At 42.3% G+C, this 23,041-nt stretch overlaps 1 protein-coding gene and 1 long non-coding RNA gene across 5 annotated transcripts in view; one reads left to right on the plus strand and one right to left on the minus strand.

The window, feature by feature from the left end:
- Ttk (TTK protein kinase) overlaps positions 1 to 4,098 on the plus strand; it is a 44,689-nt gene extending 40,591 nt beyond the window's left edge. For 2 of the 3 annotated variants that reach the window (XM_050127480.1, XM_050127461.1), the window contains 4 exons: positions 553 to 729; positions 1,035 to 1,119; positions 1,629 to 1,726; positions 3,623 to 4,096. In XM_050127480.1, the coding sequence (XP_049983437.1) occupies positions 553 to 729; positions 1,035 to 1,119; positions 1,629 to 1,726; positions 3,623 to 3,706 (444 nt within the window). In that variant the 3' untranslated portion in view covers positions 3,707 to 4,096. Of the gene's footprint in view, positions 1 to 552; positions 730 to 1,034; positions 1,120 to 1,628; positions 1,727 to 3,622 lie in introns of all 3 variants that reach the window. The other variant, XM_050127471.1, reaches the window with a different exon arrangement.
- The window catches only part of LOC126491692 (uncharacterized), a 53,239-nt gene that overhangs the window by 19,351 nt on the left and 10,847 nt on the right, over positions 1 to 23,041 (minus strand). The gene's annotated exons all lie outside the window — the stretch shown is intronic.

The following is a 23,041-nucleotide window of genomic DNA, read 5'->3' on the forward strand; positions in this document are numbered from 1 at the left end:
TAAAATAAATAAATAAGCCTGCAAGGAAAAAGAAACTTCTGTGATTTACTATGTTCTATTTATTTAATACCCATGGCAATATGCTTTATCTTATTTTTGCTGTTGGGGATTCACTTGGGGGTTCTGTGCATGTCATGTGAGTGATCTGCCCCTGAATCCTTCCAGCCTGTTTCAGTGGTTTATACTCTGATTTGGGTTGTATAATTTAAACAGCCTTTTAAAAATACATACATATTGTGAGTTCAGATACAAATGCATTACAGTGTAATCATTTTGGAACAAATAAATTCAAATTTATAGGTATGTTATTTTTTAGTGTTATATTTTCACAAGATGCCAAGAATTTATTTCTTTTAAAGTAGTTTTGAGTTTTTCAAAGGTTTAAAGTTAGAAACTAGGAAAAGATGTTTTGTCGTGTCGTGTAAGCATAATCTTACACTTTGATATTCACTGAGATGATAAGTGTTACTATATAATCAGGATTACAGATATATAACATTATGTTACCTTTCCTTTTAAAATAAAGCAACCTTTTCTGCTTCTCCTACTTAGATAAGCCCCAGAAGTGATGTTTGGTCCTTGGGGTGCATTTTGTACTATATGACTTACGGGAAAACCCCATTCCAGCATATCATTAATCAGCTCTCTAAACTACATGCCATAATTGACCCTAATCATGAGATTGAATTTCCTGATATTCCAGAAAAAGATCTTCAAGACGTGCTAAAGGTAACATTAACCGTATGTGGGTGTAGAAAGATAATGTCTCCTAACTTCATGTTTGTTTAAGGGAAATGGTTGAGCTGATCGGAGCTGTTCAGCTGTCTTTGATGTAGTCCAATGAAAGGACTTCCTGGTGGACGCTGTTTGAAAGCATGCTTTCCAGGGAAGGTGTTGGGAATTTCTAGAGGTGACTCAGAAAGCCTCTCACTGTTGTAGATGGCTGCTGCACAGCTTCTGTAGTGTGATGTCATCTGGAGAGCTGATTTGTCAGCCTCGTGTATGAAAACTTGCTTTTTGTTTTTTTTCTTTAGCGCTGTTTAGTAAGGGACCCTAAAGAGAGGATATCCATCCCTGAGCTGCTCGCACATCCTTATGTTCAGATTCAACCCCATTCAGGTACTGTTTCCTTAAAGGTTACTATTTTCTAGATTACCAACATGAATGAATAGTGTGTTAACTATTGAGAACCAGAAACTAAACTGGCCACTCTCTTAGAGCCTGGTTTCTTTAAGGAAGTTAGTATTTTGCTTAATAATAAAGTTAATAACATTGCCTTTTTTAACTTCCTTGTATAAGCTTACATATCTTACATAGGGATTGAGATAAATTACAATAATGCTCATTAGTGTACAACTCGTTAAGTAGGTTGTACGTCTTTCTGTTGTTTGGGGAACAGAATGGCCTTGAATTCATGATCTGTTTACCCAGCCTCCAAAAAGTGGTTTTTCGTTTGTTTGTTTGTTTTGATTGGGGTGGAGGGGTCTTGCCTCAAACTCCTAATACTCCTACTCAGCCTCCCGAGGGCTGGAATTACAGGCATGTACTTGGCCAGAAGGTGTATTTTCAAATGGACTTACAATATTCTTATTAGCACTAGCATTTTGTTGATTATGTTTCTTGTACAGGCAGCCAAGTGGCTAGGAAAACCAATGATGAAATGAAATATGTTCTGAGTCAACTTGTTGGTCTGAATTCTCCTAACTCCATTTTGAAAACTGCCAAAGTAAGTGCATCTACATTCATTCCAGCTGTTTTAAGGCAGTGAGTTAGATACTTAAAGATACATAGCCGAAAGGAAAGTTAACTGTTCACATCTATGATGAAATACATTTCTGCAATTTGGTACTTAACTGTTTCTGAGCGTGTTTTACGAGTGTAAATCTTTCTGATTTGTGTTGTTATTGTTCTTGGGGTTCCAGCTGGAATAAATAAGATTTATCTTTTAGACTGTCTCAACGTTCTTAGCACAGCTCTAGAAATCATCTCTTCTAGTCAATTTGTAGTACAGCCTTAGGAAAATGACAGTATTTATCATGTGCAATAGCTTCTGGACAGTTGATACATTTCCCCAAAGCACATCTCTTGCTTGCCAGCTTCCTGGGACTTTCTCTCTCCGCCTTGGTGTTGAGGCTTGATTTTGCTTGTTTGTTTTGAGATAGTCCTTCACTGTTTCTGCCTTTGTAGCTTAGACCATAGGGTGTGTATCAAGACTAGCCTTGAACTCAGGCAGAAATTCACCTGCCCTCTGTTTCTGGGGAACTGGGAATAAAAGTGTGGGACACCTTACTCAGATCCATGGTGATATTTGATCTCATTGTCATCAAATACTTTTGTAATTTCTAATATCTATGATTGCTTATCAATTAGATTAGCTACCAAGCTATTACAAATTAGATATTTGAATCATAATATAAAATTATGGAAATTTTGGAAATTATTTTATTATATATAATTTTATTATTTATATATAAAATTATGGAAAGTATTGAAATAACAATACTTTGCTCTCTGGATTAGGATCAAGTCAACCTATATTGCTAATTGGGGCCCATCTTGAATGATTTTATTATATATTCTCTATACTGTGTATATTCGTGGAATCTTAGACTTTTTTTCTCAGATGCTGATGGCTGAAAAAATACCCTTGGGGTGTTTAAGTTGAACAAAATGTTTTTATATTTATTGCTTTTTATTTCATGTCTCCATATTTTAAGTTCATACCAGTATATTATTCAAAATGTTCTTTTGAGTAAAATTAAGGTGAATTAATCACTCTATCACTAAGATTTTATGTTACTTAATGGCAAATATATCTGTCACCTTCATAAGTTTGACGTTGACTAGTCTTCAGTCTTTACTTTTAATAACTCAGTTGCCCCCTGTGTCCATGGGTTCCATGTCTAGAGTCAACTGCAAATCAAAACATTCTGAAAAATAATTTATGTGAGCCGGGCGGTGGTGGCGAACGCCTTTAATCCCAGCACTCGGGAGGCAGAGGCAGGCGGATCTCTGTGAGTTCCGAGACCAGCCTGGTCTACAAGAGCTAGTTCCAGGACAGGCTCCAAAGCTACAGAGAAACCCTGTCTTGAAAAAAAAAAAAAAAAATTTATGTGTACTGGACTATACCTACTGTCTTGTTGTTATTCTGTAAAAAATGCAGGAAATTGTATTAGTTATTATAAGTGTGTATTAAAATATTCAGAAAGATGTGTGTACACATATGCAAATAGTATGCCCATTCTGTAAGGGACTGGAGCGTCTGTCAGGTAGGAATCCTGCTAACCAGCCCTTCAGTACACTAAGGGTCAAGGGAACCTAATTATAGGACTATTTACATAATAATTTTAATGTCTTTGTTCATTAGTGTAAATAATTTCTGAGATTATATATTGTTTCCAAATGAATATACATGTAGGAATTTATGAGTAAGTTTTAAGGAAAAGTAAGGGGCTTGCGGTGGTCCTGCAGGTCTGCATATGTGCCGATTGTGTTGTATTATAGTTCTCTTGTGGAAAGGTTAAGCTGCATTTCTTTATATTTAGAATTCATCACAGTCTTTACTAATTTAGTAATACATTGAGCTAAAATGTTGAAAAACAGATTTGTGTTTTTATTTCAGACTCTCTATGAACGCTATAATTGTGGTGAAAGTCAAGATTCTTCATCATCCAAGACATTTAACAAAAAGGCAGAAGGAAATTGATGTACAGCTACTCACAAACCAAAAACACTAAAGCTGTCCATCTGCTATACTTTTGAATCGCCACGGAAATCTACCTTAGGAAACAAACTTGCCTGAATTTTTTCAGTAAAAATCTTTGTAAATTATCCTCTAAAAAAACTGTAAAGTTAACCACTGTGTTAGAATATATAGTTGTGCTTTTGTTTTTTGTTTTTCTGTAAATCTAATCGGTCTGGTAACATTTCACACGGAGCGGGGACTCTGGACTGTTGACGATCTCTGTAAATAGAGAGGACCTCTTACTCTGAAGACCTGTGTAAATAAAGCTTATCCTCATGAGGGACACCACTGTCCCCAAGTTGTACGACAGTTTTCTTTAATGTGTTACTGGCATGATAGCAAAATTCTTAGAACTGGATTAAGAATAGACCTTAGTAAATAAAGTATATCAGTTAAATTTCCAAAGGGTTTAACATTGTAAGTAGGTCTGGGTGGTGCAGGCAGATCTCGTGAGTTCAAGGCCAGTCTGGTCTACTATCTATCATTTATCTTTCTGTCTGTCTCTCTATGTCTCTATAACTCTATCTTCCTCCTGCCCCCAGCAATCCCCCCATTTATGATGAGGATGAAGATGATTAAGGATGGAAGACCAGATCACAGGTTTGTAGGCCATTTGTTATGGACATTGGCTTTAGAGTCAAGAGCAAAATTGTCATAGGATTTTGAAATATGAACTGACATGATCTTACTGTAGCTGATTTTAAAACACAACCTGGGAACAAGCTAAGGGGGGAAAAGTAGACCTGGATAAGACCAATTAGGAAGTCATTAACAGCGCGGATGTGGCAAGCAGCAGTCAGGCTATAGGTGTATTTAGAAAGAGGCAAACCTTGCCTGATGAACTAGATGAAAGAAAAAGGATTAAGGATAACCTAAGAGTTCAGAGTTGAGTAACCAGGAGTGTTGTGGCTTGGATATGAAATGCTCACCACAGGCTTTTGTGTTTGAACTTGGTCCCTAGCAAGAATTGCTGTTCTGGGAAGCTATGGAACCTTTTGAGTTGGGGGCAAGGCTGATAGAGATGGGTCATTGGGAAGGCAAATGTTTTGGGGGTTACAGTTCAGCCCTGCTCCCAACCCACGTTTGCGGAGTACTGACTCAGATCTGAGTCAGCAGTGCTGCCAGCTCCCCTGCCCTATGCTAAGCATGTGCAGATACCTTCGCTCCCCCACCATGGTGGGGCCAACATTACCCGCTTACATTGTTTCTGGCAGACACTTGGTCACACAGTGAAAACACTTAAGTGAAGCTGTCATCAGCTGAGATGGTAAGAATTTCAGGGAGCAGGTTTGGTTTGTTGTTGTTTTGAGATACTCTTGCTGTGTAGCCCAGGCTGGAATGCTCAGCCCTCCTGTCTCCACCTACCAGTGTAAATATATGGTTTCAGGACTGGCCTAGAAAACAGATTTTGATAAAGGCCAATTTTACTTTGCATTTTGAGTTTGAGATGTCTTCATGAACACTGAAGTGGAGATATCAAGAAGTTAATTGGATGTGTAAATCTGGACCTCAAGAGTTGAGTCTAAATTGTATACAGACCTGCAATTATCTACATGTATATGGCCTTTGAAATCATATGAGAGGATGAGCCCAAAAGAATGTTTAGTAATGAAGATCCTTCTTCCATTAAACAGAGACCTGGGAAACGTGAACCAAGCTTAGCATTCAGTGTTGTATCTGACTCAACTTTTGGTAGATGCTTCCTTTCAAGACTGCTTACCTGCAAATCTTACCTTACAAAAGACAGATGGAAAATGGAAGTCCAAAACTCAAGAAAACAATTAAGAGCCGACCTACATAGTCCCCAGCAGTGCATGCTCACACTCCTTGTTTTGACCTGGTCACAGGCCCCATTCAGCCCATAGACTTAATGGGGGGCGGCACTGTCACCTGGGAGAAGCCTAGTCAATGCAGTTAGAATCTGGGCTATGCTAAACACAGGACTACCTGTGTTTCTCATTGCTGCGGAGAAACGAGACTTCTTTGTTTTGTGCATTTAGGATCAAGCAAGGATCCAGGTCTCCACTTCTGACTCTAACTTTGAGCTCATATGTGAAAGTTGCTGCCTCTTAGAAACAAGGATTTTTCCATCATCTAAATTCATTTTTTATATGAATTTGTAGACTTGAGACCTGGACCCAGGAGAGGGTATAGACCATTTCCCTAATTTCCCTAAATACGGCTATCATGTTCCCACATCACTGGCAATAGCTCAGCCTCCACAAACTTGCCAGAGAATGCCTAAAGGAAGTGCTTTCCATTTAAGACTGGCCCCACTCTATAATCTTCAAATAAGTGGCATTCAGTAAGCCCCAAAGTATGTTCACAAGAAAGAAATTAACATTCAGAACGCTCTGTTATAGAATATCCCTTTGTTCAACTCACATAAGTAGAGAACATTAAGCCGTCAAGACATTTTCTGTTGTGGGATATTTGTACACTGTGTGGAGGTGTAATAAAAAGCTGAATGGCCAATCGCTAGGCAGGAGGTTAGGTGGGACTTCTGGAGAAAGAGAAGACTCTGGGAAGAAGAAAAGGTGGATGGAGGGGAACAGGAGGTGCAAGTTGGAAGAGGTTATGCCACATGGTAGAGCATAGATTAATATAAACAGGTTAAGTTATAAGAGCTAGTTGGGGACAAGCCTAAGGTAAAGGCTGAGCTTTCATAATGAATAAGAAGACTCCATGTCATTATTCACGGGCTGGCAGTCCACACAAGAAAGCTTGCTACAATTTTCTAATCAAACACCAGCTTACACCACTGAAATTGAGTGTTCACGAGATCAGTTAACAGAAGGGTGTCGATGGCACACTTGACTTTGCTCATGCACACCAGTTGACATGCAACACATGCTTGGGAAATTTGTGGACCCAGGTCAGCACTCTTCTTAGCTGAATTTAAAAGGGCGCAGTTTGTGTTCCAGGCTGAGGATTAGAATAAGTTGTTTATTCTGGGCTCACAGGTGCCACTTCGAGGTGTCGGTGCCTTTCCCAACGACATATTTGCGACTCTCGACAAAATGAGCCTTCTAAAAGGTTGCAAGTGCAGTTATTTCAAGACAACCTTTAAGGAGTAGTGGTATTTACAAGGAGCCTCTAAAGGGTAATTGTCTACTTTTAAAGTCGGGTTTTTGCCGTGCTTTCTACATGAGTGGGTTTACAGAACTGCAGCCTAAGCCCACGAGTTATTCATCACATAAACTTAAATGCAAAAACCCTGAAAACTAATAAATGTGGTTGAAAATGGATGAATTGAGGCGTAAAGCAAGTCACATAACAGGAGAAACTATTTGAGACCCTTTGGAAAATATTGTTACTCCAAGTATACAGAGCTTCAAGGAAGTGTTCATTAAAAGAAGATGACACCATATGCTCGTTACAATGACCAGACCCCAAATCCAGACATCAAATCTGGGGAGCGCAGGCAGCCATGAGAATGCATGTTTAGTTTCAGGCTAGAACACGGAGCATGGCAGGTGCTTGCAACTCTAAATACTCTTGGACATAGTTTCTACCCATGAAAAATAGATGAAAACTGACATCATACAAAAACCTGCACAGAAATGTGTATAGCAGCTGCATTCAAGACTTAGAAGCAACCGAAACAGCTTTCAGCTGAGTAATAGCTGGTCCAAGGCACACCCAAAGGACTATTAGTGAGGTGGGGGGGGGGCGGGGGGGAGAGAGTCACTGTCCAAAAGGCTTGGAGCAAAGAAGTTCACCTGAAAGGAAGGGGCATCTGGAGTGCAGGGTGGACCCTGAAGGGTGAGTATGGACCCCAGGTTGGCTGTTAGCTCTAGGTTCTGTGGAGTTTGGTGAGTGGCCAGACCATCCCCTCGGCACCTTCTGAGGGAGACTGGAGGGCTAGCTGACTCTCAGAGTAATCCAGGCTTTACTTAAAAGGAAGATATTAAATTCAAGCTATTGATACAGAAGGAAAAATGCATTTTTCTAAAACCTAAAAAGTAGAATTTCACACTCAAGGTTGTATTTTCATCTGTGGGATTCAGATAAATAACTATAATGTGCAATGCAATTGAAAAGATTTAGTGCCAAGTTTTGCTGAAACTTTGTAGTGAGGCAAAAATTAGCGGACAGCTTGGCATGGTGGTGCAAGCCTAGAAACTTGGCACTTCGGGCACCAGGGCAGGATGCTAGCCACAAATCTGAAGCTAGTCTGGGATGCAGAATAAAACTCTCATCCCACCCAAACCCATTTTTCTAAATACATAAAAATAGCAGCAGAGCTAATATTTTATATCCACTTGGGGGCACTGCCAGGCTGCTTTTTACTTTAGGGGCAAACAGGCTTCACAATCATGAGTACAGGGTTTCCAACCTGCCTGTAAAAAGGTACTATTTGTCAGCCAAGGAAACTGGTGTGGATTGTGATAAGTCCCTGGTTTAAATCTGAAGTAGCCCAGTCACCCCTATTCCCCTGTGGTATTTACATGTAGAAAAATTAAGATTAAGCCTTAGGCCAGCACGAGTACCAGCACCAGGGAGGCAGAGGCAGGTAAGTCTCCATGAGTTCACCACCAGCCTGTCTACATGGTGAGTTCATACCATCCAGGGCTGTGCGATGAGACCCTGTCTAAAATAAATGTTTTAAACTGTAAGGCTTAGTTGTGCTGGTCCTGTTTTAAGTGCTCAGTAGCCAAATGTGCCTACCTGGCCAAGGTACTGGAGAGGTTGACAGAATGTATCACCGGTGGTTGTTCTTTTAGAGAGTCTCTCCAGGAACTGCCGCAATGAAATCCATCCACACCGCATCATTCCTGGCTTAATCTAGTTGGTCTCTAATCAGCAGTTGAAAAAAAAATCTGTTTTACTTTAATTGGTTCAATTGTCTATTTAAAATGCAGCCATGGAGGCTGGGGAGATGACCTGTTGGCAAAATGCTTGCAAGCAGGAGGACCCAAATCCAATCCCCAACACCCACATACAAAGCCAGGTGTGGTGCTATGCACCTGGAATCCCATGGCTGCAGGACTGAGGCAGAAGCATCCCTCAAGCTCACTGGCAATCTAGTCTCGCTGAAATGGTAAACTTGAGGTTCGATGAGAGACCCTGTCTCGGAAACTAAGGTACGGAACCATAGAGGAGCCCATCTCATGTCACCCTCTGGCCTCTATACACATGCACACGGGCATCTGCACACAAATGACACACATTTTGTCATTCGTATTTTTTTTTTGTTTTGTTTTTTCGAGACAGGGTTTCTCTGTAGCTTTGGTGCCTGTCCCGGAACTAGCTCTTGTAGACCAGGCTGGCCTCGAACTCCCAGAGATCCGCCTGCCTCTGCCTCCCGAGTGCTGGGATTAAAGGTGTGCGCCACCACCACCCGGCTCATATTTTTTAATTTATAAATAAATGCCCATTTATTAGGTAAAAGATTTTTTAAATTTTTAAATAAATGTCCTTTGTCATTCATCTTTAATGGAGTCTTTCTCATTCCTGCTCTTATATGTATAGGTTTCTAGAAGTAGAATTTTTTAAATTTATATTTGCATATGGATATGAATGTTTGCCTGCATGTATGTTTGTACACCACGTGTGTGTCTGATGCCTGTGGAAGTTAGAAAAGGGCTTTGGATCCCCTGGAACTGGAGTCACCAACGGTTGTGAGCCACCAAGTGGGTTCTGTGGGCTGAATCTGGGTCCTCTCCAAGAACGGCAAGTGCCAACCTACTTCTCCTGCCCAGGCTTTTAGAGGTAGACTCAGAGTTGATTTGCTCAAAGTTCTGGATTGATTTCTAAATCTTCACTGCAGAGTTGAGTTGCTCTCTAGAGAGGTGTCTACCAGCAACTAGAAATAATGCTTTATATTTTCCTTATAATCTTTAAAAGCTGTGTTGGAGGGATGTCCCAGTGCTCTTGCAGAGAACCTGAGTTCAGATCCCAGAACCCCTGTCAGGCAGCTCACAACCACCTGTAACTCCAGATCTGGGAGAATCTTTGACCCCTGACCCCTGACCCATGTGCTCATATTCCCCACCACCCCCACACACATGCAGGGCAGGGGCCTGCCATCCCAGGCAGATTTTAAATGTGTCCACCAAAGGCCTGTGTGTTAAAGGCTTCTCAGCCCAGGCTGTGCGGTAGGCATGGAAACCAAGAGGTGGGACCTGGTGGGAACTCTTGGGTCCCTGTGGATGTGTCTTTGAAGGGGATTGTGGGACCCCAGTCTCTTCCTCTCTTCACTTCCCAAATGCATGAAGGGAACCCTGTGTCCCACTACACACTGCCTATCATGATGTCCTTCCTGCATCCAGCCGAAAACCAATGGGGCTAATCCCACTGTGCACTGGGACTTCCACGCTCTGAGCCACACAAACCTTTCTTCTTTTTAAGCTGAGTATCTAAGGTATTTGTCATAGCAAACAGAACTGATGCCGATGACACATTCCCCCCCTCCCCGACTTTAATCTTGTTTGCTTTTATTTTTTGGAGACAGTGTTGCTGTATCAAGGAGGCTCTCTTTGTACCCGTGGTCCTGCTGTCTCAGCCTCCCGCATGCTGGGACTACAGGCATGCGCTATTACATCTTGAATCCTAATGTAGTAAATGATATAGGGTTTTCTAATGTTAATTTTCTAGTGATTTCTGACATAGATGAACTATTATATCACCTTTTGAAATATGCTAATAGTTTGTCAACCAGCTTTCACTGCATGACAAACCACTTTAAAATGTACTAATTTGGGACTAGAGAAACCTTGCTCTTGCAAGCGGTCTTGAGTTCAGTTCTAAGCACCCATGTTGGGTGATCCAGTTCCTGGGGACCTGAACCCCTTTCTGGGCTCCACAGATACAACATTCATGTGTATGTGACACACACAATTAAAAATAATAAGAAAAAAATTAGAATGTACAATTTTAGTCATTTTTTCTCGTTTGTGGAAGCAAATGTTTTCCCACTGATCCCCAGCAAAACTGACTATTTTAGAACAAGAAATGTGTGCTTGCCATGGTTGTCTGAGTTGTCTGGTTGGCTTTTTAAGGCGGGGCTGGTGATCCATGGTAGCCTGACTCACGTGTGTACAGCTTCTGCTAGGGAGCTGAGATGAACCGTGAAGGACAGAAGTTTCTTAGACATCACTATCAGCAAAATGGTCAGTCTTTCTAGGTACACACATCACAAGGAATCACAAGACACAGGCTGTTTGGCAGCTAAGCCGGACCCAGAAGGAACTGCACTGGGATGCGGGTGGGGGGCTGTGAACCGCGTCTCCTGTTGCTAAGCAGCACATTTATTCCCATGGTGGCAGACAGGCATGTTGTACAGGAACCTTTAGGACTGTGCTCAGAGTTTCCAAAGCAACACAGCACTGTCGCATCACAAAGGGGTGCAGACACAGGAACAGGAGGCCCTTAAAAACACCATTTTCAAATTATTTGTTCATTCTGCTCAGTATAGTATTTGATCTTGGCTCCTTTAAAAAATATCTGTAAAATAAAATAAAAAATAAAAAATATCTGTAGACAAAAAGTTGAGTTTTAGTTATGTAAAAATTTTTGTAATGAAAGACTTTTTCTTTCCCAGTTGTATCTGATTTTCCTTGAGGTGCTGGCTTTTCCTTTTTTTTTTTCTTTTTTCTTCTGAGTGGCTATTGGTCCACAGCAGAATTCGGAGACGCTATGGAGATGTGTCCTATGTCCCTTCCCCAAACAGCATGGCCCCTCACTGTCAGGATCCAGCAGAACACTGCCTGTTTCCATTGTTTGATGTTTTAATTGATGAAGTTACACAGACTCTTGCCACAGTGATGGAAGACCACAGGTTGGGCACAAGGCCTTCTTTTAAGAATGTTTTTAAAAGATTTATTTATTTTTATGTGCATTGGTGTTTTTGCTTGCGTGGGTATCTGTGTGAGAGTGTCAGAACCCCTGGAACTAGAATTATAGATAGTTGTGAGTTGTCACGTGGTTGCTGGGAAACAAGCCTGGGTCCTTCTAGAAGAGCAGCTGGTATTCTTAACCGCTGAGCCATCTCTCCAGCCCCTGGTACCAGGATTTTTTTTTTTTTAACTGAGAGTGTCTTTTATTGAACTTGCAGTTGTGGGAAAAATTTCTGAAATTCCTTTTATACAAAACATTTTCCCCCCAATTTTGCTGTACTAAAATTTGACGCCATGACTCGCACATGGCAGGCACTCTGTCTCTGGAATAAGCTATAATTTCAATTACAAAGCAATTTTTTTACTTTATTTATTTTACATCCCAATTGCAGTTTTTCCCACTCCTCTCTTCCTATCCCCTCCCTCATTCCCCCCTTGCCCCCCCTTCTTCTTCTGTTCAGAAAACAGCAGGCCTCCCATGGGTATCAACAAAGGTTTTTTTTGTTTTAATTTTACATACCAACCACAATTCCCACTCCCTCACCTCCTCCCACTCCCACTCTCCCCCATCTTTATTAGGATTATGCTGGCCTTCCCAGTCACCTGGCAGGATGAATCTAGATGAGACAGTACCCTGTCCCTTTAAGAGAAAAGCTCTGCCCCCACACACACACTTCTTCCATAGAGGCAGCAGTCTCTTTGCCTTCCTCCTCCTCTTCCTCCTCCTCTTCCTCCTCCTCCACCTCTCTCTGACTCTCTCTCTCTTTTTGTCTCCCCCCCCACCCCCACCCCCCTGCCTATGTATCTCTCCCTTCCCCCTTCCTACCTTCTCAATACCTTCTTCTTCAATAAACTCTACATTCAAGCTCTCTTTACACGGTGTATTGGGTTTCCACATTTCTCGTTTGCCATGAGACCCACAAAGGTCCCTCTCACTACATCAAGCATCTTTCATTGGTGTCTGTCCTGACTTCACAGGCTCTTCTGACACTCCCTTCCCAGCAGGGATCTAGTCTTTTCCCCACCCAACCCCCCCATTCACTCCTCAGAAAGGGTAAGGCCTCCCTTGGGGAGTTTACAAAGTCTGGCTTATCAAGTTGAGGCAGGAGCAAGCCCCCTCCCTGTATCAAGGTTGAGCAAGATATCCCTCCATAGGGAATGGGCTCAAACAGCCACTTCATGCTAGGGAGCCTTCATAGGACCGAACTTGGGCCTCTGTGGCTTGGGCCGTCTGTAGGGACAGGATTTATCCCCAGTGCACAAGGACTTTTAAGGAGTAAAGCTAGTGGGTATAGCTCCTACTTCAGCCCACCCCTGGCCACCCCTCACCGTTGTCTTTACCTTTTTCAGGGTATTAAGTCTCGATGCAGACTTTCATCTTAGTTTCTTTCACTTGCCAATATAAATATTTTCATGGCCCCTGTGTCTTTTCAAGGCTTCACAGCTCATTTCTTTAGCAATGAATGATTTTTGTGTGTTGGATAGGTTTTGTATCACGTCTCATGTAGCCCAGGCTGGTCTTGAACTCATTATGAAGACAAGAATGACCCTCTTGCATTCTTCTACTGAGTACTGGGATTATAAGCATATGCCACCATGTTCAACAGGCCCCAGTTCATGCGGAGGTGAAAACTGAGCCCAGGGCCTTGTGAGATGATACTCGCATCACTTCTTAACTATTTCTTACTTCCTCATTTTATGTCTGGCATCCACCAATGCCAGTATTTTAATTTTTGATTTGAAATTCATTTTGTCTTTTTTTTCCCCCTTACCCTGTCTCGTGGTTTCTAAGATCACGTCCAGGTAGGTTGCCTTGTTAATTTGTTGGAGTAAGGAGCTCACAGTGTAACCCAGGCTGGATTTGAACTTTCGACAGTCCATGTGCCTCAGCCTCCCGAGTGCTAGGATTACAGGCAAGAGCCAGTACCTCTGGCATCCAGTTTAGCTGATCCAAGAATTTTCCAAGGGATCCACTTTCGGGGAGTATCTACTATTAGCAAAGCTTTGCCACCTCCCCTCTGTCAGCGGGATTACTATAGCAACTCCTCTCTTCTCTGCTCTGTCCCTTGACTCTCTAATCATGTCATCAGGTCTCATTGCTCTCTTTCTCTCTCAGGGCCACCAAATAAAGTTCCAATGGCTGGGTCTCCCTGCTGCTGGACTGTTAGGAACACATCTCTCTGGTCCCTGGGCTGTTTCTATTGTAAAAATGACTGGGGTGGCCCCTTTACCTTTTTGTGTTTATCCAGATATTTCTTATTGAGGCCACCCTTAAACATTGGAGTTAATGCTAAGGTTCCCCTACTCCTAACTGTGAAGTCATAATCCCCTTCCTTGCTTTACTTACTTTTATGAGACCCCCCCCCATTTTCAATAACTACTCAGTTGTTTACTGTTTGCAAGCTAATCCAGCAGTGACTTTCCTAAGGGAACACTTTTTATCTTTGCTGTTCACTGTCCTATGCCCCATTGCCTACTGGAATGCTTGGTCTGTAGTTGGTATTCGATTGATATTGTTTTAATGAAAGTTCAGTCCTTTGGACCAGACAATGGTGGCATATACCTTTAATTCTAGCACTTAGGAGGCAGAGGCAGGCAGATTTCTTTGCGTTTGAGGCCAGCCTGGTCTACAGTAGCAAACTATGGCTCTCAGCAGACCTATATCCCCACCCCCCCATAACATGCCAAACTCAGGGGGGCGTCTTCATGGGAATCACTCTTTGTGGCTGTTCTCTAACATGCTAGGCTAAGGGGGCATCTTTGTAAGATGGAAGAAATGGAAGACATTTGCAGACTTATTCTGGAAACGTCCTTGGCTGACAGAATGGGTCCTATGCAGAACTTGGGGTTTAGTTTTCCATAAGAAACATTATGAGATACATGGTCCCGTGTGAAGTATTTCTCTGCTGGTTTATGTCTTTGTCCTCTGCCTGTGATCTGAGGAGGCACAACTTTGTTCCTTTGTTTGGGGGCTACAGTCCAGTGGTCCTAGAACTGACTTTTGATGCAGGCATATTGACTGACAAGACAGGGACAGTTGTGTAGCTGTGTGCCCATAGTTCTGGAAGGTTTCAAGGGGATGCATTCAGGGCTGTCTCCTTCTCTGTTGCCAGCAGAGGAAGGGGGCAATCCCTTCCTATCTCCAGTGGAGTAACCCCCAAGGGTTCTGGATGCTTCTACCCCAGACTAGAGTTCTCCTTTGTCTTAGGCTTACCCGACTTCACAACAGGGCTGGGATGGCATCCCCTGGTGGTAAGGAAAGGTGAGAGAAACTTGAAGGTGCTGCCCATCCCAAAAGTTTGGGAGCCACTGGCTTAGTGAGTCAAGGTTCATGGTTCCCAGCCCTGGGGTGGGGGTGGGGTAACAGTGACAACAGCTGTCATTCTGGTCTTGAACAGGAATTTCTGGTTTGGGTGTAGAGACTATGCAAATGGGTGATATGAAACAATGCTATAGGGCTCAGCCTGGGACAGGCGTGTAAGTGGGTCAGGTTAGCTTGGAGGACCCTGCCAATCACTGTTACCCAATCTATCGCACGGCTCCCAGAGCATGCTCCTGGCAGGCCTGCCAACCTCTGCTTTCATTTAGTCCTCACTAGCTGGCCATGGCTACTTGATTTTACATCACCAGAAGCAACAGAACGAGCAGGAAGGGTTCCATTTTTACCAGGGATCCCCTGCAAGAGAGACGGCTCTTCATAGAACTCACCCTTTTATTCTTGCTATTTGGGCCACCGTGTTTGAAGGCTTAAGCATTCCTTCGTTTTCATTCTCCTGCCTCACCCATTTCAACCACACACTAGGTCCTTTGCTTCCATTCTTTCCTGGCCTTAGTTCATAGTTGTGGGCTCCAGCTCCACAAGCACAACATGGCTTCTCCGCTGTGACCCGACATTAGAGTCACTGAAAACCAGTCAGGAAATGCAGACTCTCTGGCTCTACCCCTGGCTTCCAGATTCAGAGGGTGGGGCCCAGCAATTTACTTTTAGCAAGCTCTCTGAGTAAGAGCCTCCAGGCCGCGGAGGGAGATCACTGGCAGATTCACCTGCTACAAGCATTGTTTCGTCAGCCGCCTCACACATTCGAAAGGGCTCCTCCTTCTCCCACAGCATTCAGTCCTAATTTCGTCCCAGCCCCAGATGGAATTCCAGGCCCTCTGCATCATAGGGGCTCCTGTCCTTCTGCATTGTCTTTCCTGCCGTTGGACCTCTCTTCTCTCCACCGCCAACCCAGTATCTCTCACACTGACTCATATCCTGTGCATCCTTGGTGGCATAAGCCATGCTTTACTCCTGAGCCCAGCCCGGAGCTGCCTGCTCCCACTGAACCTATTCTGGGTCTGTGTGTTCACATGGTCTAATGAGTCGCCCAGCACCTGCCCATTGTGTCTCTCATCCAGTTTGCACTGTACATCAATCTAGTCCACATAAGCTTCTTGGGGTTTTATGACATCAAATCTCTTTGTATTGCAATGCGTAATTATTTTCTTTTGTTCTGCAGCGGTGTTTCCAAAACTGGTCTCAGAAGACTATCCTGTACACTTGAGGGAAACCTGGACTCTCAAAAGCCCCACCCACCACAGCTCTGGGCACCGGCATCTTCAACAAACACATTGTTCCCTTCATCGGGTATATTTGACAAGTACCCTAAGTGCTCAGACTTGATTTTTTTTTTTTAACGGCAACTTTTCCATTGTTTCTTAAGCAAACAGGAAAGAGGGGGCTCTTGCTAGACATCCCGTGAGTACTGGAGGCAGCTTGAGTCTGGCATGCGGGAAGTTTGAGGGGAAAGAGCTTTTGGGAGGTATACCTTTTGAGGTATACCCCGTGAGTTACCTGAGGCAGCCCATGTCTGGCATGCAGGAGATTAGAAGGAACAATTAAGGAAGGTGAGAGGGGAATGAATTCTAGGAGGAGAAACAGAGACTGGGGACTGAGAAGAAATCCATGCACGTGGCCATGGGATTTCAATGATTGTTTCTCCCAAGCGTGGTGCCTCACCCTCCCTGCTTGGCCAGCTGGGTAAGACAGCAAAGAGAGAAAACGGGGATCAAATGAAAAGTCCCTTTACTACAGAGTCTGAGCTGAGTGATTTTGCCATTCATAAACCAGTAGGAGCCAGAGTTGTTTTCTCCCCAAATAATATACATTGTGGAAATCTGTGAGAAGTTAGTCTTTGAGAATTGTGACTGTGTGTGGTGGCACACGCCTTCAGTTCCAGCACTCTGGTGGCAGAGGCAGAGGCAGGCTAATCTCTGGGAGTTTGAGGCACCATGTCTACATAAGGAGTTTCAGGCCAGCCAGGGTTGCATAATGAGGAGTTTTATGAATCTCTACTTATATACAAAACCAAGATAATAAACACCTAATTTAATCCTCAAATTTCAGAAGTCCTGAAAAAAATAATAAGGCCATCAAAGTCACTAGCACAGCAGCCAAATGTTCTGAGTATGAGTACCTGTATGTTCTTCTGGATCTTGAGTTAAACATTCAGACTCTAACCTGAACATTCTACTATTTTCACTGTTTGCACAACCAAAGGCATTTTTCTCGGATCAGTTGGAATCTTTGCTCTGTTGAATGTACATTGTACAGTTTTGTTAATAATTGTTTGGTATCTAATATTAATATTTAGTAGGTATATAATAATGTGCTTATTTCTCTAGACCTTGGCTTCTTTACCTACAGTGTGTTAATGACAACACCTTCGACAGTATCTCTGAAGATGGACTGCAGTGATCTTTGAAAGCACATAGTACCCAGCATTTAACAAGTTTTCTATGAGTATGGTGGCTTTATGATTAACTATGAATAATTATTAATAATGAAACTTTATTTATTGGGGGGAGGGTATATATGTGGAAGTCCAAGGACAACTTGTAGGAGTTGGTTCTCTCCTTCTATCCCTTGGGTTCCCATGATCTAACTCAAGTCATGGGGCAAGGCCTTTACCTGCTGAGCTACCACATCAGTCCTGACTGTACCCTGAAAGACAGAAACAATAACCCGAAGGAGCAGTGTCTGAGACAACCGCCTGAGTTACAATCCTGGACCCACTGTTTGCTCCTTGTGTGACCTTGGAACTGTCACTTATCTGCTCAGTTCCTCAAGCTATAGTCCTTATCTCAGTCCTGTACCTAACTCATGGGGTCACTATAGAAAATGAATAACATAATAAAGGAAAGTGCTTAACTCAGTACAGGATATTAAAAATCTACCCCACAAACATTAGTTATTGTTAAAGGTTTATTCCTGTGTTTATTGGTCAGGAGATTTCCTGACTTTGAAGATAAGACCTTCCCCTGTCAGTCTTGAAAAGCTCCTTCCCCAGCCATGTGTGCCTAAGTTAGTGCTCTGACCCGATGGCCCACACCTGCTAGTCCATCATCTGTCCCTACTTTTCCTTTTTCCTCTGATTTGTGAATGTGGGGAGTAGTGATCAAACCCAGGGCCTCTAACAGTGAGCTTCACCTTCTCCCTTTCCTGTTTTTCTGCTCAGAAAATAACCAGTTAACCATGAAAAATTGGTTGGGGGGGGGGGCACAAGGATGTTGACAATATATTTGATATTTAGATTTATTTTATTTTTATTTATTTATTTATTTATTTATTTTTGCTAAGACAAGGTTTCACTACACAGACTCAGCTGGCTTGCAATTCACTGCAGACTAGGGGACTCAGAGACTCAGATCTGCCACCTCTGCCATCAGAGTGCTGGAACTAAGTACATGTACCACCATGCCTGGCTAGAACAATTTTGAGAATGAAAGTGTAAACATAGGCATTACTTCCACATCTCAGCCACCCAGTCCCCAAATAATCACACAGAAACTTAATTACAAACTGCCTACAATAAGCCTATTCCTCAGGCTTATTGCTAACTAGCTCCTCATTTTAAATTAACCCATTTCTATTAATCTATGCACTGCTACACAGTTTGTGACTTTATCTTGTTGCTCCTGTGGCTCGCTGGCATCTCCTCTGACTCTACTCCTCCTTTTCTGAGTTCTCAGTTGGATTGTTCAGCCTAACTTTATCCTGCCTGGCTATTGGTCAAACAGCTTTTATTATTAGCCAATGAGAGGAGTACATGTTTACAGTGTACAGAAAGATAATCCCACATTTCCCCTTTTCTGTATAATCAAAAAGGGAGGTTTTAATTTTAACATTGTAAAATTACATATAACAAAACCACTATCAAGCAAGAATTGTAGTTATGATATCTAGTTATTTGTATTTGACAAAATTAGGGAAAATATTTAATTATGCTCTCTTGGTGAGTTTAAAGTTTTATATCTGTTTACCTTTTTATCATAACAAAGACAAGCTATAATTGTAACTATCTAGTCTTCAACTTCATCAAAGACCTGAGAAGGAAATGATATAACCTGAGTAAGCAGGAAGTACAGGCAAGTGACTTCTAAAAACACAGTGAGAAATGACAAAAACAGCTGGCTGCCTGGACAGTTTCCCAAAGTTTCTCTGAAATGTTAGGGCATCCATCTTTGGTCTACAGACCTGGAATCTCTGACAGACCCTTTTCAGAAGCAAGAAAATTTTAAGGACTGTCCAACCCTGTCTTGGCAAAGTTTGGCAGTCTCCTTTTTTACATCCTGCTGGTCCAGTTTGGACAGTAATTTTCAGCAGTTGAAGAAAGGACAGTTAGTTTCTTTGCCCACATGGCTAGTTTTTGCCATGAAGAAAATAGCCTCCATATAGAGTTTCTTTGATGCCCATCATTTTCTCTGGAGTGCATTGGTACTGTCAGAAGCAGATGTGTTTCACTGTCAGGAAAAGTTTAAGTTACTTATCTATTTTAAATGCCATATTCTGTAGATCTCTTAAGTATTGAAGAATACCTATCTATCTTTATATATCTTTATATATCTAGAAAATCTAACTAACATGACCTTAAGTTTGACAAATATAGATAACTAACTGTACTTTTGTAAATCTGTATTTCTTAATTATACATTACATTTTTAATTGAGCTATATAAACACAATACCTTAAATAAGAGTAGAAATATACATATAGCATAACAAAATTAACCTTAAATTTATATCAATTAGCTAAAATCTATACCAGTGTAAAATATTTTGAGATTGACAGTTGTATTTTGAACTAAAGCAGATTCAATAATCTACTTTTTTCTCCACCATTTCTATGTGAGATTTTCTTTCTGTGCACTGTGAATATTTATTCCTCTCACTGGTTAATAATAAAAGCTGTTTGACCAATCGCCAGGCAGGATAATGTTAGGCAAAACCATCAAAATGATTACTCAGGAAAGGAGGGACAGAATCAGAGATGATGCCAACAAGCCATAGAAGTAGCAAGATATACTAGAGCACAGGTAAAGTCACAAACTATATAGCAGTGAATAGATTAATAGAAATAAGCTCATTTAAAAGTAGAAACTAGCTAGCAATAAGCATTAGCAATAGACCAAACAATCTATAATTAATATTAAGCTTCTGTGTGATTATTTTGGGATTGGGCAGCCAAGAAGAGAAAGTACCACCTCTGTTTACAAAAAGAAAAGAAAAAAAGAAAGAAGAAAGAGAAGGAGAAAAAAAAAACAAAACAAAATAAAACAACAACAAAAATCAGAAAACTATGGACTATCAAAAAATGAGTTAATAAAGGAGACAAAGCAGAAACTTTACTAGTATTTTCTTTAAATCACCCATTTTTTCCTATGAAAAGAAACATAATAACATGACATCTATCTGCCGGCTCAGATATAAGAGCTTGTACCCCTTCCTCCCATTTATTTATTGTTTGATTACTTTATCACTGATTTGAGCTATGATCTCGCTGTGCCCAGGCTAGCCTGGACCTCACTATGTAGCCCAGGCCAATATTAAACTCCCAACTCCCCTGCTTCAGCTTCCTGAGTACTGCAACTGTAGGCTTGCACCACCATGCCCAGCCTCCTGTTCCTTTCTTCCTCTTGGATTTTCTACAGAGAGCTCTAGACACTCTCTTTGTATTTGAATTACCCATTGATCTGATTCCATCCCCATCTGTACTTCAGATGACTTTCCTGACTCAGCTCACTTTCCAGGGTACCATGTGTACCCCCCTAAGCGCTTTACAGCGGGCCCTGGCTACTTTTTCAGCAGCACTTCCTCTTCTACCCAGAGGGGGAGCTCTAGTTCTGCAGTGGATCTCAGGCCCCTGCTCTCAGTAGGTTTGTCCTCCTTGCCCTAATCCCACTGCTAGGTTTTGGTTTAGTTGAAGGCACATATCTTTTGTTGTTTGGGGAACAGGGTATCACTGTGTATCCTAGGCTAGAATGACAACATAGTCAGCTCATAGGTACACATCTTAATTCTGGCGAGTGAAGCATGAACAGAGTCCTGAGGGACTCTAGGAAGTGTATTCTTGGTCTTGAAGGTGAGAACTTGGAAGAAGCCTCTCTGGTGCTGCTTGTGGTGGTATCTGGACTTGACCTAGTTAACTGTAGCAGCTTCCCTTCAGCCAGGAGGGATCTAGAATAGGAAGACAGAGGATGCTGCCTGTCAGGAGGTTGGCTAGTCAGAAGCCATTCACCATGGGGTCCTCAGTATATGAGAAAATACCACTGAGAGCAATGTCAAGACTTATTTAAGACGAGCTGATTAGGATGTTGTCTGTTATGTGCCATTGGAAGAGCCCCGGATAACATGAAATTCTTGTTTCCCATAGGAAAGCCTGCGTCATAGCTATAAGCCCCACACCCCTTTCAAAGCCTGAGCCCAGGGCATCCTAAGTCCTTTCTGGTTCAGGGTAGCCTGCTTCCATTCCCTCTTTCTCCTCCACTTTCCCCCGCTTCCTGTTCCTCTTTTCTTCCTTCTCCTGTAGCGCCATCTCCTCTGCTTTCTCCTCCTTCCTTTCTCCCTCTTCTTTTCCTCTTCCCTCTTTAAATGTAAACTTTTCCATATTTCAAGCATGCTCTCTGAAAACTGTCAACACCTAAACATACCTTCGGTGGTTCTGGAGATAGGAAGAGACCACCAGCACTGCCCACCAGCCTGCACATAGATTTTCACAGCCTTTTTTTTTTTTTTTAATGACAGGGTTATGTTTTAACGGAAAAAGTTTGACTCCCATCTCAAGTTTTACTTCAAAGATTGTCACTAATGATAGGCTTCCTGCAAACTGGTTAACCCCTTCTCTTTCTAAATATAGTTAGTAGTACCTTGTAGTACTGCTATGGGAATTAAAGGAGGTGCGTGCAGCATACACCCACATGTAGAACACCTGACTATGTACATAGGTCCACAGTTTTCCATTTAATTCATAGCTGATGGGCGAAGAAAACTCAGGGATAGTCAGCAATGGACTATTTAGACACCGTGTTTAGACATGGGCTTCATAGGCTTATTTTGCAGGAAACAGAGACCAGGAATATTCTAAGATTTTTTTTTCCCTTGGGGAGGAATGGGTTTATTTAGCTTATACATCCATATCACTGTTCATCATCAAAGGAAGTCAGGACGGGAATCTAAGATGTTTTAAGTCCCACTGTTACTTGATTTTTTTTTTAACATGAACAAACAAGCTCGTTGCCTCAGAGCGTGTGATTTTGATAGTTAAGATAGACCTATCCTCAATTTCATCCCTTCTGCCTACACCAGGACCTAGATCGGGTGAGAAAGAAGGAGGTGTCCGATGTTCCCAAGACTGAGCCAAGTGGAACTGGGTGAGAGACTACTTGATGAGAAAACTACATTGTCCATTGAGAGACACACAGCTTGGACGTTGTGATGGAGAGCTATAGTAACCAAAGCAAAGAATGAGCAACGATGGGGACCATCTCTCTGCTAATCCTGAGATAACGATGTCAGATATTCAACTGACCTTAGTTTCCTCAACTCTGACTCACGTTTCCTCGCTGTTATTTTTAAAATATAACGCTGCACGGGAGAGGAAAAGTGGAGGTAGGCAGTGGTGCTCAGGGTGCAGAGAGCGGTCTGCACGTCAGTCTACACATGGGTTTGCATGCACTTGTGCAGTTGAAGAAAACAAATGGGAAGAGCTCGCTCTCGTTTCGAGTTTGACTCCAAGTTTGCTTTAGATTAGGCACCAGTATCTCATGGGACTCTCAACTTGCTCCAAGCCGAAGCTATTGAAATCTGTATAAAGGAGCACTCAATCTGCTTTTGCAATCTGGGCTTTAGCAGGATTTGTTGTTGTTTTGATTGCAGTCATTTCCTTGTGTATTTTTGCACAGCTGGTGTCTGTGGAGGAGGAGACCATGTTTCTAAAGTCAGGAGCCAGGACATAGATACCGTGCCCTGAGAGCAGCTGTTGCCAGGTGAGGAAACAGAAGAGAGCACAAGCAGGTCATGGGTCTCCAGAGCAGAAGCGGGGAGACCTGGCAGCTGGTTGCTGTCCGTGGTTACAGGGGAAGGGGTGGCATTGCAATAGCAGATCACGATACGTGAGTACTTCATATAGGTGAGCCAA

This window comes from Alexandromys fortis, unplaced genomic scaffold (genome assembly GCF_014885135.2).
Source record: "Alexandromys fortis isolate MF-2015 unplaced genomic scaffold, M_Fortis_MF-2015_v1.1 scaffold_22, whole genome shotgun sequence".
In the NCBI taxonomy this organism is placed as follows: Eukaryota; Metazoa; Chordata; class Mammalia; order Rodentia; family Cricetidae; genus Alexandromys; species Alexandromys fortis.